Source organism: Mytilus galloprovincialis, chromosome 11 (assembly GCF_965363235.1).
Source record: "Mytilus galloprovincialis chromosome 11, xbMytGall1.hap1.1, whole genome shotgun sequence".
Lineage (NCBI taxonomy): Eukaryota > Metazoa > Mollusca > Bivalvia > Mytilida > Mytilidae > Mytilus > Mytilus galloprovincialis.
Genome location: NC_134848.1, coordinates 56,576,400 through 56,588,948, shown reverse-complemented (window position 1 = coordinate 56,588,948; position 12,549 = coordinate 56,576,400). Strand labels below are relative to the sequence as shown.

The window sequence follows — 12,549 nt, the reverse complement described above, 5'->3', positions numbered from 1 at the left end:
TAGACTAAATAGGAAATAAGCCATTTTTGAAAATTTACGTCCCTGTGTTTTATTTATGAAGTCACAAATAGTACTTATTTTTATTTTCCACGCAAATGTCAATAAAAATGGGTAAATTTCCATCAACTATTGGACAGGAAACATGGAGCGCATACGCTGATAACAAAGATCTTTTACAATAATGTTTGTAAAGACTTTTTACATTTCTACCTTTGATATTTAGTTTGTCGACGCCTGCGCTCCATGTTTCCTGGTCCTAAATTTGGTTGAAATTCTGCCGATTTTGTCAAATATTGCCAAAATATCTTACCTTCACCTTTTTTGGATGTAAAAATCAACGCTTTAGAATAAAAATTGGACAAAAATAGTTCTATTTAATTTTCTCACATGTCTTAGGGTCAATTTAAATCATTTTTCATCTTGTTTCATTAAACTTTATGATCGGGGCCTTTATGGCCCTTACCGAACTTAATCCTTTCTATAACTTACCAAGTTAGGAATTTGACAGTTGTTTTTTTTTTTTTTTTTTTTCGTTTAACGTGTTCGATCTGTTGATTTTGCTATTTGAATAAAGACCTACCGATTTGAATTTTCTGCAGAGTTTTTTTATCCGAATGTTTTTGTTTTCACAAGAGTTAAATTCAGAACTCCATTCTGTGTTTGGCGACTTTGCCAGATCCTTTGGCAACTTAGACAGAGAAGTGTTGTAGTAGTTATTAAAACCTTGGGACATTCCTGAAAATTGATTAACATCATCAGAAACACCTATACAGAAATGCAGAGCAAGACTATCAATGAAGGTCAACTAATATAAAAAAGAAGATATAATATGATTGCCAATGAGCCTTATATATAACAAACGGGGTGGGACAAGGGTGACTCCTTTCACCTCTGCTATTCCTGGCAGTTGACTGGATCATACATTGTAACCTTTATATACAATATATACTAAAGTGGAGTATGTGACATTTCAACTCACGAGTAACATTGCTGATGTCAATCTGTCTACCATGACATCCAATGACTTGGTACAAAACTGACGTTGTAGCCGTTATACTCTTTTTTAAATGAAGTTGCCTGATTTGATTGAAACGACGTAATTGTCTGTTAATTTCTAAATTTCAAACGACTTAATTTCAATTTTCTTTTCTTAGTCGTTACAAAAAGGAAAACTAATATCTTGTTACCGATTGAAACTTGGAAATAGATTCAAGGAAATGTTTAACGAAGAATGAATTCTCTAAATAATCATGAATGCACTTCTAATTTCGCTTCAAGAATTTCGTGCAACGTGAACTTTCGTGATGTTTGATTGTCTTAGGAAATTCAGGTATTGATATACAAAAAAGAGTACAAGAAGCATGATAAGAAATTGATTGAATATAGGTCATGTTTTGATGAAATAAATAAACAAAATATGTGTTATAAGCCAAAATCATCCTTTACCCCTATGTTCTATTTTTAGCCATGGCGGCCATCTTGATTGGTTACCCGGGTCACCGAACACTTTTTTAAAACTAGATACCCAATGATGAGTGTCGCCAAGTTTGGTTAAATTTGGCCTAGTAGTTTCAGAGGAAGATTTTTGTAGAAGTTAACGACGACGGACGAAAGACAACGACGGACGACGACGGACGCCAAGTGGACCAGGTGAGCTAAAAAACGTCAAGTTTCAAATTGATTGCATATTTCAGGAAAATAACATGTACATATCATATGAGTATTAACCCTGCTCTGTGGTCGTATAATTAACGTGTGAGTTCAAAAGCTAACAGGAAGTAAAGTTATCATCTCCAGACTCATTTGTTTACTTAAAAAAAACTTGTGGTGATCTCAGGTACTGTGGAAGGGTAAGCATGCAGTTCCTGCTCATCATCCGGCACCCGTTGTGTTGCTCATGTTATTACAAAACCGGTCAATAGCCTTATTCGGTAGGTCACATTTCGGATTGGTGTGTTCCTGTGTTCATGTGCTTTCCACTGTACGCAAAAGCAAACAACATTGTTTGGATTATAGCTCCTCATCTTTTTAAGCTTTTGATTTTCAAATATTTTGAACTCGAGTGTCCCTGAAGAGACATATATTGTCGAATGCGAATCTGGTGCAGAAAAATTGGTATATTTAATTGTATTTCTACAACTGAATCGATGCATGTGCTGATGGACTGTTAGTCCTTGGGTATATAAGCCAAGTAATCAGTTGTTGTTACAAAATGTTGGAAATTAATTTAAATTTAGGAATGTAACTCTCTCATGCAAAGCTCTAGATTTGGTTCCTTGCACGACTTTGGCCGTACTCTTTGTACCTATTTTGACAATAGCTCAGTATCTTTTAAATGAGCTTTGGATTTTCAAATATTTTGGCTCGAGCATCACTGACGGGACATTTATTGCCGAAATGCGCATCTAGTGCAGATATTTTTTTTTATGTTTTTGACTTCTCTGTAGATGCGCATTTGGCTCGGACTTAAAAATGGATAATTCAACTGGCTCGATTAGATAAGTCCGATAATCCACTGGTATCAATGTAATAATTTATATATAATTACCAGGGTTAAAAAATGATTGCGAATAAAAGTTGTGTAAATAAGATCTGTCAATAAACGATTTCGATGCATTAGATATGATGGCCGATTGTTCAACGTGTCTTGTTTTGGGGTGTTGAACATTCAGACACTGTGGATTTTCTATTTTGGTAACTCTCTCTTTTACTAAATATGTCGTTATTGCTTAAAGACATACTCAGACAGCAATCCAATATAATGTAATGTGTTTTATTCACAACTATTTTCAATCCGTAAAACTGAAAAGAATGTCGTTTCAAGCTATTTATTTTTTACTGAAAAATTACTAGTTAGTTTTACGATGATCGTTTAAATTGTGACAATTGGATAAAGCAAATATTCAAACAAATATTAAACTGTTTATTTTTTTTTATTACTACAGTCGTTTTCAACATTCTTTTTTTTGAAACTCCTCAAAAATTATGAAGGCATCTTCTTGCAAGCCATCAAGAACTGCGCTTAGAAGTTTCCGAGAAAGGTGTAAGAATGGATACTCCAGTTGTACATCATCAGCAGCAGCTACTTGTGGATCGTTTCTAGACTCATCCAGTAAGATGTCCAATTGTTTCGTGATGAAGTCAGCAATGCAGTTTTCAATACCAGATGTAAGTAAACTTGCAAACTTCATTTTTTGCCTCACACGTTCCTGACCTATTAATGCGATTGATGTTTTCTTATTCAGTTCAAAGGTTTCAATATAAAATAGTAGTTCACGTTCCAGCCATTACACCGTTTTTTGCAATTTGATTCTTTTTTTCTCGTCTTCCACATTCCCAGAATCAAAATCTGTGGCATCTTCGCCTTCTTCAACTACTGCTCTCATGGTAACGCTGTTGATCCTATCGCATAATAATTTATGTTTTCTCTTAATAGCGTCTCTGGTATATGTCGATATTTCATAAATAAGAGCATGATACTTTTCCTTATGCAGCACCTGTTCAATATGCGAAAGAAGATTTGGAAAATGGCCTAAGTCCTTTCTTCTGTTTGAAATTACGAAAACGATAGGATTTAACAATCCTTGTTTTTCAATGGCGTCCACCGCTGTCTGCCGAAGTGTTTCTGCGATGAGATGAGGATCTGTGTCTTGTGGGTTATCATATCTTGCGGAATCTATATCAATGTCTAATCTTGTACGAACAAAACAAAACTTCATTTTTCTTTCATCAAGTGCTTTTGCAAAATATATGTCATCTGTAGTTACAACATAGAAAAATATCAACACATAGTCAAATGTGTCGATGGAGTTCTGTCTAAAATACGCCTTGTACGTAAAATCTGGAGTACCATATCCCGGACAATCAGTAAACGAGATTATCTTTTGTCTTGCATCAGAATATTCGGTCGAAGACACAGTTGTATTACCACCCGCTGACGTTTTCGCACGATTTTCATTGTCTTCTGTATGACCAGTTAGGACGTTCACAAAAGATGATTTCCCCATCGTAGAACCACCGGCAAGTCCAAATTTGACCTTTTCATTTTTCCATTTGTCAAGTGTTTTGTTGAGATGTTCCATAAACTTTTCCGATCCTTCTTCGTTTATTTTTTTCATCAATTGTTTTACCTCTTCTAGACTTTCAGGTCCTATATCAAAATATGTCAAACGGAAATGTGTTTAGAAAAAAGTATATATAATGAACCTATACAAATCAATTCAAATATTTTTGTCCGTCGCAGAATAATGAATTTCCAGGTAACTACTCACATTTGTGTAATGTTCCAGACATTTTTAAACTTCTTAGACCTGGGGTCTATTTTACCTAATGAATAGCCAATGCAAACGTCGTAAATTCGTCGATGAGTTACTTAGCATCATGCATTTATTTCATTAATATATTATTATTTTCCTATTATTAGCAATAAAATATAATCATACAACAAGCAGTTTTATATTTTTCTAATTATCTTACCTTTTATCGCACTTTGCGCCTTGAAGACACGTTCGCCTTGATTCTCTTCTGTTATATTTACTGTAGTTTTAAGTGCATGTAAATCTAATGAAAAAGATATTACCCCTTTAATACTAGAAAAAAGACAATACAAATACATAGTTATAATGGTACTGATAAACTGTTGACCTATAATGGTTTGCCTTTATAAATTATTATTTGCATGGAGAGTTGTCTCATTGGCACTTACGCCACATCTTCCTTTATCTATGTGAGTACATATTATCGTATGCTCTGAGTTCTAAATAAAATCAAGCTCCAAGCACATTATCTGCTAATGGTGTCACCGTAGTTTCTGGTTTTTGGTGGAGTTCCTGTTCTACTTAGTATTTAGTTTTTAGTTTTCTATGTTGTGTCTTCTGCACTATTATTGTCTGTTTGTCTTTTTTATTTTTAACCATGGCGTTGTCAGGTTATTTTCTAACTATGAGTTTGACTGTCCCTCTGGTATATTTCGCCCCTCTTTTTCAAATATCAACGGAAATAATTGGGAGTAGATTTCATAAAGCATCCATATACATATACTCAGATTCAACTCTTGCAAAATTAAAATAGGACAAGGGCAATACAGGATATAGATAATTTTATGACTCCATGAGAAAAAAGTATAATTAATATGGACACGATATTTCTACTACAATAAGCCATTAAGTCAGTTCTTGTTCAGTTTCTTTTATGTGCTGTGATCATTCTTCCTAAACAGATGTAATGATATCTGTTTGAACAGACGTGGTATTATACTTATTTCAGGAGCAGATACACATGTCATATTCCTGATATGCTACATGCATTTCCCGAGGTAAAAATTGGAGAGAATCCCTTTTTCTATAGCTATAGCTCAACATCTCACTTGTATGACAGTCTCGTAGATTTCCGTTATATTGACAACAATGTTTCAGTAAAACATCAGACATAAATCGAACAGCACTGAATTGACTGCTGGTAAAATGTCTGAATAATACTGAATTTAACGCAGTCAATTAATCTGAAAATTATCGGAAAGACTAATCATTATTTACCTATTTATCGTTCTGCTTTTTCAGATGTTAATGTCATAATACGATTCGTTTACTAGTGTGTTAACTCAAAATATGAAAAATTCAGATACAGATCAAATGAAAGAATATGGTTATATTTAGTTTTCAAATCGAGTTAATTGTAAACCTAAATTATACTTGCAAAGCGTTTACCAACCGCATTAAACTAATTATTTTCATTTTCGTTATGAGATGAATCTCGAAAATCAAAAACAAACAAAATAGTGTGTTGTATAAAAAATACCAGGACAGGCCACGTTTTAGATGTAATCAAGTCTTATCAAAGGAATATACAAAACTTTGATAATTTGACTTTTTATTTATTTTTTTACTGATGACAAACGAATACTGAAGTCATTATACAATGTAAAAGTGACTTTCAAAAGAAGAATATTTGTCATGTTGGTCCTAATTATAAATTAACTTTTTACAAAACTTTGCAAATACAAAATATTAATCCTGGTATATATGATGAGTTTATTTTCTACAAGTTATTCAGTTATTACATATAATGTAATAAAACAATCACTGACAATATTTTAGACTTTGCATAGGCTTTTATCTCTAGTGGAGGTAGACTAATCTTTTAAGATGGTTACCCTTCCTCTTTGTAATCTTTCGTAGTAAACTTGCAACAGGTAAATATTGAAAATTTAATACAAAGTACAGAAAAGGCTCTGACTTGTTTAAATAACGGTCAAAACAAACACGCCATACACTGTAACAATATTTGTAGTTATTGAAATTTGATCAAACTTGTTAGCCTGCTGATATGAAACAATGTCCGTATAATGAAAAAAATTTAGTTGTGCAACGTTTTATTTACCATAGTGGAAATATTATTAGATAAAATGCCCGTTACAAACTGTATAATACATATGTATTTGACTTTAATCCATTTAGACAAAATACAAAAATAGTTCCTACTTCTGTAGATCTCTGCATTACGAAATGTTTAAACTGCAAAAATACCAAAAACGGTCTTCATATTGAAAAAAAATGCATGCATTTTTTTTTCATATAATACTTGTTTTAATTAAAATCTTGCTCTAGGAAATTCAGTGCTAACTCTGAATGCAGTTACTCTGTGCATAATACGTGAAGAACTGTTAAATAAGATTAGAAGTGGAAAGGCTGTATATGGACTGTCTATAATATTTACACTATGAATCATGTTTAGCAATAAAGGAGCCAAGGATACATAATTTAAGATTATGTTATTACAGATAGCAACCAAAAAGGCAATCAAAGTCTCAGACATGTATATATATGTAGGACTCGGTGTGATGCACGATGATCCACGCTGATCAAGTGCGTTGGTTAACACGCTGAAGTGCGTTGGTGACATTGTGACGCCTTCTTGTTGTTAGACACGCTGAAGTGCGTTGGTGTGACCGCTGAAGTTCGATGGTCTAACTGTGACGTCTATAGTACTAACTAATAAGGACACATTTAATTTTGTCAAATATACTAGTAACTTGTTCTTGTCATGTCATTGCGAAGAAATTGCTTACAACACGTTTATCTATTTATCTGATATCCTAACAGTACATTCATGCTTGACTCATATATATAGTGAGACGTGACGCCTTTTCTGTAAAAAAAAAAAGCTTAACAATTAGTTGTTTCTCTGCTGAGAATCACAAAGTACACCAAGTTTTGACCATTCAGGTTTATTTTGATCTAACCAATTGAGGAGATGATAACTGTATACGTGCATTGTTTCTTACAAAACAGGTTTCATCTCAAGAATTAAACAAAAATATAGCTACTTGATACTATGAAAACATTTCTAACAATTTATCTTAGCTTATTATTAAGTTTTAACACAAATTTATGTGATGTATACTTGAATAGAAGAGTAAATTAATATTAAGATCAATACATTTTATTGTCTTGCAAAACGTTGTCGGCATGAATTATAAATGCTTCTGCAAACACTGTAAGCACATCTGCAGACCAAGATCATCTTTTTGTCGCCTTCAGAAATGGTTTGTTTTCCGACTTAGTTTGATATATTTTTGTAACCCCCACCTCTAATGCTCAAAACTGTTCGGGATATGAATCCTTCATTTCATTCTGTTTCCTTTCCTTTCTACGTATGAAACCTTAAGCCTCATCTACAAAATCTTATTCTCCTGCCTATGTAGATATCAGATGTGGCATGAACGCCAATGAAACAACTCTCCATCCAAGTCACAATTTGTAAAAGTAAACCATTGTAGGTCAAAATAAGGTCTTCAACACGGAGCAATTTAATTTATAAAGATTTATTTTAAAACGTCTTATTGTCCAAACGTAATTGCAAAACCATCGCACTTCAGCGAAAGGACCATCGCACTTTGGCGTAGACAATCGCACTTCAGCGTGACTATCGTACTTCAGCGTCCCCATCGTACCTCCGAGTCCTACACATATACTTGTATAAGGTCGATTTATATGCGACGCAGCTCATATTATATGAGTGACTGGAATAATATAAATCAATGCATGCACCAATATACAAATATAAATGTTTAAAACAATACAGAAATATTATACAAAACAAACGACAGAAAATGTAATAAATACCTCGTCTAAGTTTCTCTCCACATGTTGGACAATAATTGTTTTCTTTTGTTACAGCATTGTTGCATTTGGAGCAAATTGACTTTTTGTCGATATTTTCTCCACATTTATGGCAGAATTTAGAATCGGGAAGTAGTGACGTGTCACAATTTTCACACTGCATAGTATCCTCTTTTTCTAAAATTAAAGAGTTAAACAAAAAAGAAAAGAGTATTAAGCTTATTTAAGTTTTGATCATAATAGGAGACAACCAATAAAACAGGTAAACCAAATTATGGCAATACAACAACAAAACACAAGGTTTAGTAAAAATGCATTCGAATTGCCTAATGTAACGCAATAATAGAAATGTCTTTGAAAATGTGTTGAACGTTTTTATATATATATATATATATTTGATAGAGAGCATGCACGTATATGTTATGTCTTACAGGCTTAAAATAATAAACTATAATTAAAGTGCATTGAAAACATTATTTAACAAATATTCTTTTAAATGATTAAAACAAAATTTAGTGAAAGTAATTATTTAAAAATACCTCTGGTGCTAATGAAGTCAATTGGTATCAACAAAATATCCAAGTCATTCTTTATCATCATGTTGACATCCGGTATATCTAATATCCAGTTAACAAACGATTGCACTTGTTTGCTTAACATTTGTAGTGATAAAAAAGCCATGTTGTCCAAAGAAACAAAAAAGACTACACTTCCTTTTTCAATAGAATTAACTCTAATTTGAGTGAACACTTTATTTAAGTGACCTTTTTCCCTTTTTATCGCTTCCACAATTGCATTCTCATCGACCAGGCCACGAATTACTAGTGTTTCGTCCTTTAATCCAGCTTCTATAATAACAATGCCATATTTTATCATATTTTAACTTATAAGTACTAGTAATTTATTTTCATAAGAATCAAATGCATTGATATGAATAGAAACTCTTATATGTCTTTGAAATTTGAGTTGAATGATTATTGCGTCAATCACGTCATTTTTTTTTTTTTTTTTTTTTTAATTTTTGAATACAGACGACCAAAAACACACATACAAAGCCCAATTGATTACTAAATGATTGATGTTTTCTTCGCACCGCATGAACGCTAAAAAGGTTATATCACAGCGAGAGCTAGTTCTAAAACTTTCACAATTTAAAGTATATTTTAATAATCACTCAGAAGGTCCTTCAATAAACTAAAATTCTAGCTTGAAGCAAATTGATTATTTAAAAATAAAAATAAATATTAAGATAACATGATAAAAATCAAAATTATTTTTAATTTAAACAAGATTTTTAAATTTTACAATATATTCCTACATCTTTTAAGAAAAAAAAATATTTGTAATAGGAATGCTATTAAATAAACCATACATATTATTGACATTGAAATGATTTCTACGAATATCAATTAATGTATAAGGTATTCATTGCGGTGTATCTTCATTTTTTAGAAGATACTCATGTGTTATTCTAGTATGACCAATACGGCGTCTATAAATAGCAAACTGATCTTTTCTACACATAAAATTATTTGAAGGTTTACCTAGTTCATGTTAAATTTCATGTATTTGTTTTACTTCATTCATTTTTCAAATTATTAAAAACATATTCACTAATATTAGATCTAAAATCGGTATATGGTGTATCATGTATATCACAGTTGGATAAAGGATCATCCAGGCTATTTTTATTTTGGTTTCCTAGTCTACAACCGTGTTACCATGAATTATAACATGAGTCGGTACTCATAGAAAAATAAACTCTATATGAATAGTTTTTAAATTCCTCATTGTATATTAAATCTTGAGAATTATTAAGTTTTTAATTTTAGTATCTTGTACAGCTTGTAAGTATGACTGTGAATCAGAACATATTATGAATTTGAAGTTGTCTGAAGTAGAAATAAATGTCAAAGCCAAAATGATTGCCTTTGCTTCAACAGTAAATATGAATGCGGCAGCTGACAATCGGAAAGTCGCAGCTCAAAACAAGTAACATAAAACATAATATATGGTTTAAATGCCGATAAGACAACCCGCCACAAGAGACTAAATGACACAGATACTAATAGCTATATGTCATCACCGTACGACATTCAACAATGAACAAAGCCCATAACGCATAGTCAGCCATAAAAGATCCCAAATTCACACATCTTAAACAACTCAAACTATCGGCCTAGTTAAAGTTCCAAAAAATGAACAAAAACAAATATGTAGCACAGCAACAAACGCCAACCCCTGAATTACATGTTACTGACTTGGAACAGGCATATACATACAGAATGTTGCGGGGTTAAACATGTAACTGGATTCAAACCCCCCACTCTAGCCTTGGACATCGGTGTAACAGTCAAATATAAGAACGAACTATAAAAATCAGTTGAAAAAGGCTTCACTCATTTGGTGGTTACAAATAGAAAAAAAACATAGTTAACGAGGGCGTGTGTCTCAAGTTTTATCATATGGCTGATATATGTTATCTGGTCTGTATTGTTACGGACAATGTATTACTGCCGTTGTTATTTTCTTCATGAGTGTAACTCAAACGACAATCTTGGAAAACAATTATGCATTTTCAACAATTAATCTTAAAAAAGACGAAGGTTCGACTGTTAGAATCAAATAAATATTTTTGTGTTGGGCTTTAAATTTAACAAAATGGTAGATAGATTCTTTAAAATCAAATTGAAAATAAGAAAACAAACTATAATCAAAATAACACTTCAATAAAAGCTCACCCTTGTTCGCGTCATTTCCAATTTCTTCTCGTAAAATGTTACAGCAATACAACGTTAGTTTATAACAACTACTACTGTCCACCTTGTTCCATGATGATGTTTCTGTAATGCATACAAATCTGTTATCAACAATATAATGTATAAACTTTGTTGGTTAAGTATTTGTTTTTAGATTAGGCCCTAGAAGAAAGTTTGCCGACTCCAACTTTAAATATAATGTACATTTCACATTAATAACTGTAGTGATGCTTGCTGCTACTTTATTTCTGAGTCTTACAAACTACACGAACAGATACACTAAGCACAGCATGTAATTGTTTCGGCCTTGTCCTTCACCATTTGACAAAACTCCAAGATCTTTCCCAAGCATACGTTGATAGAATTTATATACATGTAAGTGGGTTATTAAGTATGGGTACAAATTTTAATTCCAATCTTTGTCACATGTTGCTATGCATCATACATGGTAAAACAAATATAAATAATTGTTTTAAAATCATTTCCGGCAAGACAGTTTTTAATGATATATTTTCTCTACCTTTGAAACTTGTGTTGCAAATATCCTTTTTAGTCAATAGCCATGAGACTACTGTCTTTAAATGTGCTCAAAACATAATTTTTCCTTGTTTTGTCCAAATTTTGAAAGACTTGGAGTCTTCTTCTTATTTCTCATACACATTACTTGGCTAAGTAATAATTTGTTTTATAAAAAGGACATGTGAAAAGAAGATGTAGTATGATTGCCAATGAGACGACCAAAAGACCAAAATGACACAGACATTAACAACTATAGGTCACCTTAGTCCTTCAACAATGAGCAAAGCCCATACCGCATAGTCAGCTATAAAAGGCCCCGATAAGACAATGTAAAACAATTCAAACGAGAAAACTAACGGCCTTATTTATGTAAAAAAATGGTTTAGTTTGGAAAAAGAAAGATTCTTTATGCCAAGATAGGACAACTTATCTGATATTTACATTCGGATAAGTATTCTTAGGGAGACAGTCCAACTTTTGTATGAGATCATGTATTTTTAAACTACACAAATATTGATGTTAAATAATACTGCAGCTTTACTCTGCAAACCAGTAATATTCGATTTGGTTACCTGTCATTTGAAGAGTATTCTCAAATTGATCATGGTATATTCGTGATGCCGCATCGTTCACTGTTGTTGATTGGACTTTTGTGATTTTGTCTGTGAATACATTTGTCGATCTCTGCATGTATCGATCAAGGCGTTCAGCACATTGACGAAATCCTTCAAAAAAAACTTTTGCTTTCGGTAGGTGTCATGGCGGATTGTGTTCTATGGAATACTGAATTCCGGAGATATCTGAGTCGTTCAACATTGTCTCCTATGGCGTGTGGTTTAGGTTGTTTGCCCCATCCTTCTGATGGCATAATAACCAGTTCAAAGCGCCTAATCAGTTTGTAGAACAACGACCCGTCCATTTTTGAATAACCTTCAGTTTTTATACTTCTGACGATAGTTTGTTCAGTCTTATTTAAATTATTCATGAAGTTCTTCCCAGCATTTTGAATCTTTCCGTCCAAAATTATTGGAGAACATTTATTAACGATCATATCATGAAGCATGGATGGATGAATATCAAACAAGACACTGCAAGCTTGCATTAATCTTTTAAAGCCTTCTGTTTCATTTATAGTTGCCATTTTAAATGTT

General features: G+C 32.5%; 1 protein-coding gene across 1 annotated transcript; it reads right to left on the bottom strand.

Moving 5' to 3' along the window:
* Nucleotides 1-2,832: 2,832 nt before the first annotated feature.
* Nucleotides 2,833-12,216, bottom strand: LOC143052425 (uncharacterized). Its single transcript, XM_076225458.1, has 6 exons — nt 11,971-12,216; nt 10,862-10,963; nt 8,660-8,968; nt 8,124-8,297; nt 4,477-4,560; nt 2,833-4,150 (listed from the first exon to the last, which is right to left on the bottom strand). The coding sequence occupies exons 1-6, from the start codon at nt 12,086-12,088 to the stop codon at nt 3,288-3,290; spliced, it is 1,650 nt and encodes a 549-aa protein (XP_076081573.1). The 5' UTR covers nt 12,089-12,216; the 3' UTR covers nt 2,833-3,287.
* Between the last annotated feature and the right edge of the window lie 333 nt (nt 12,217-12,549).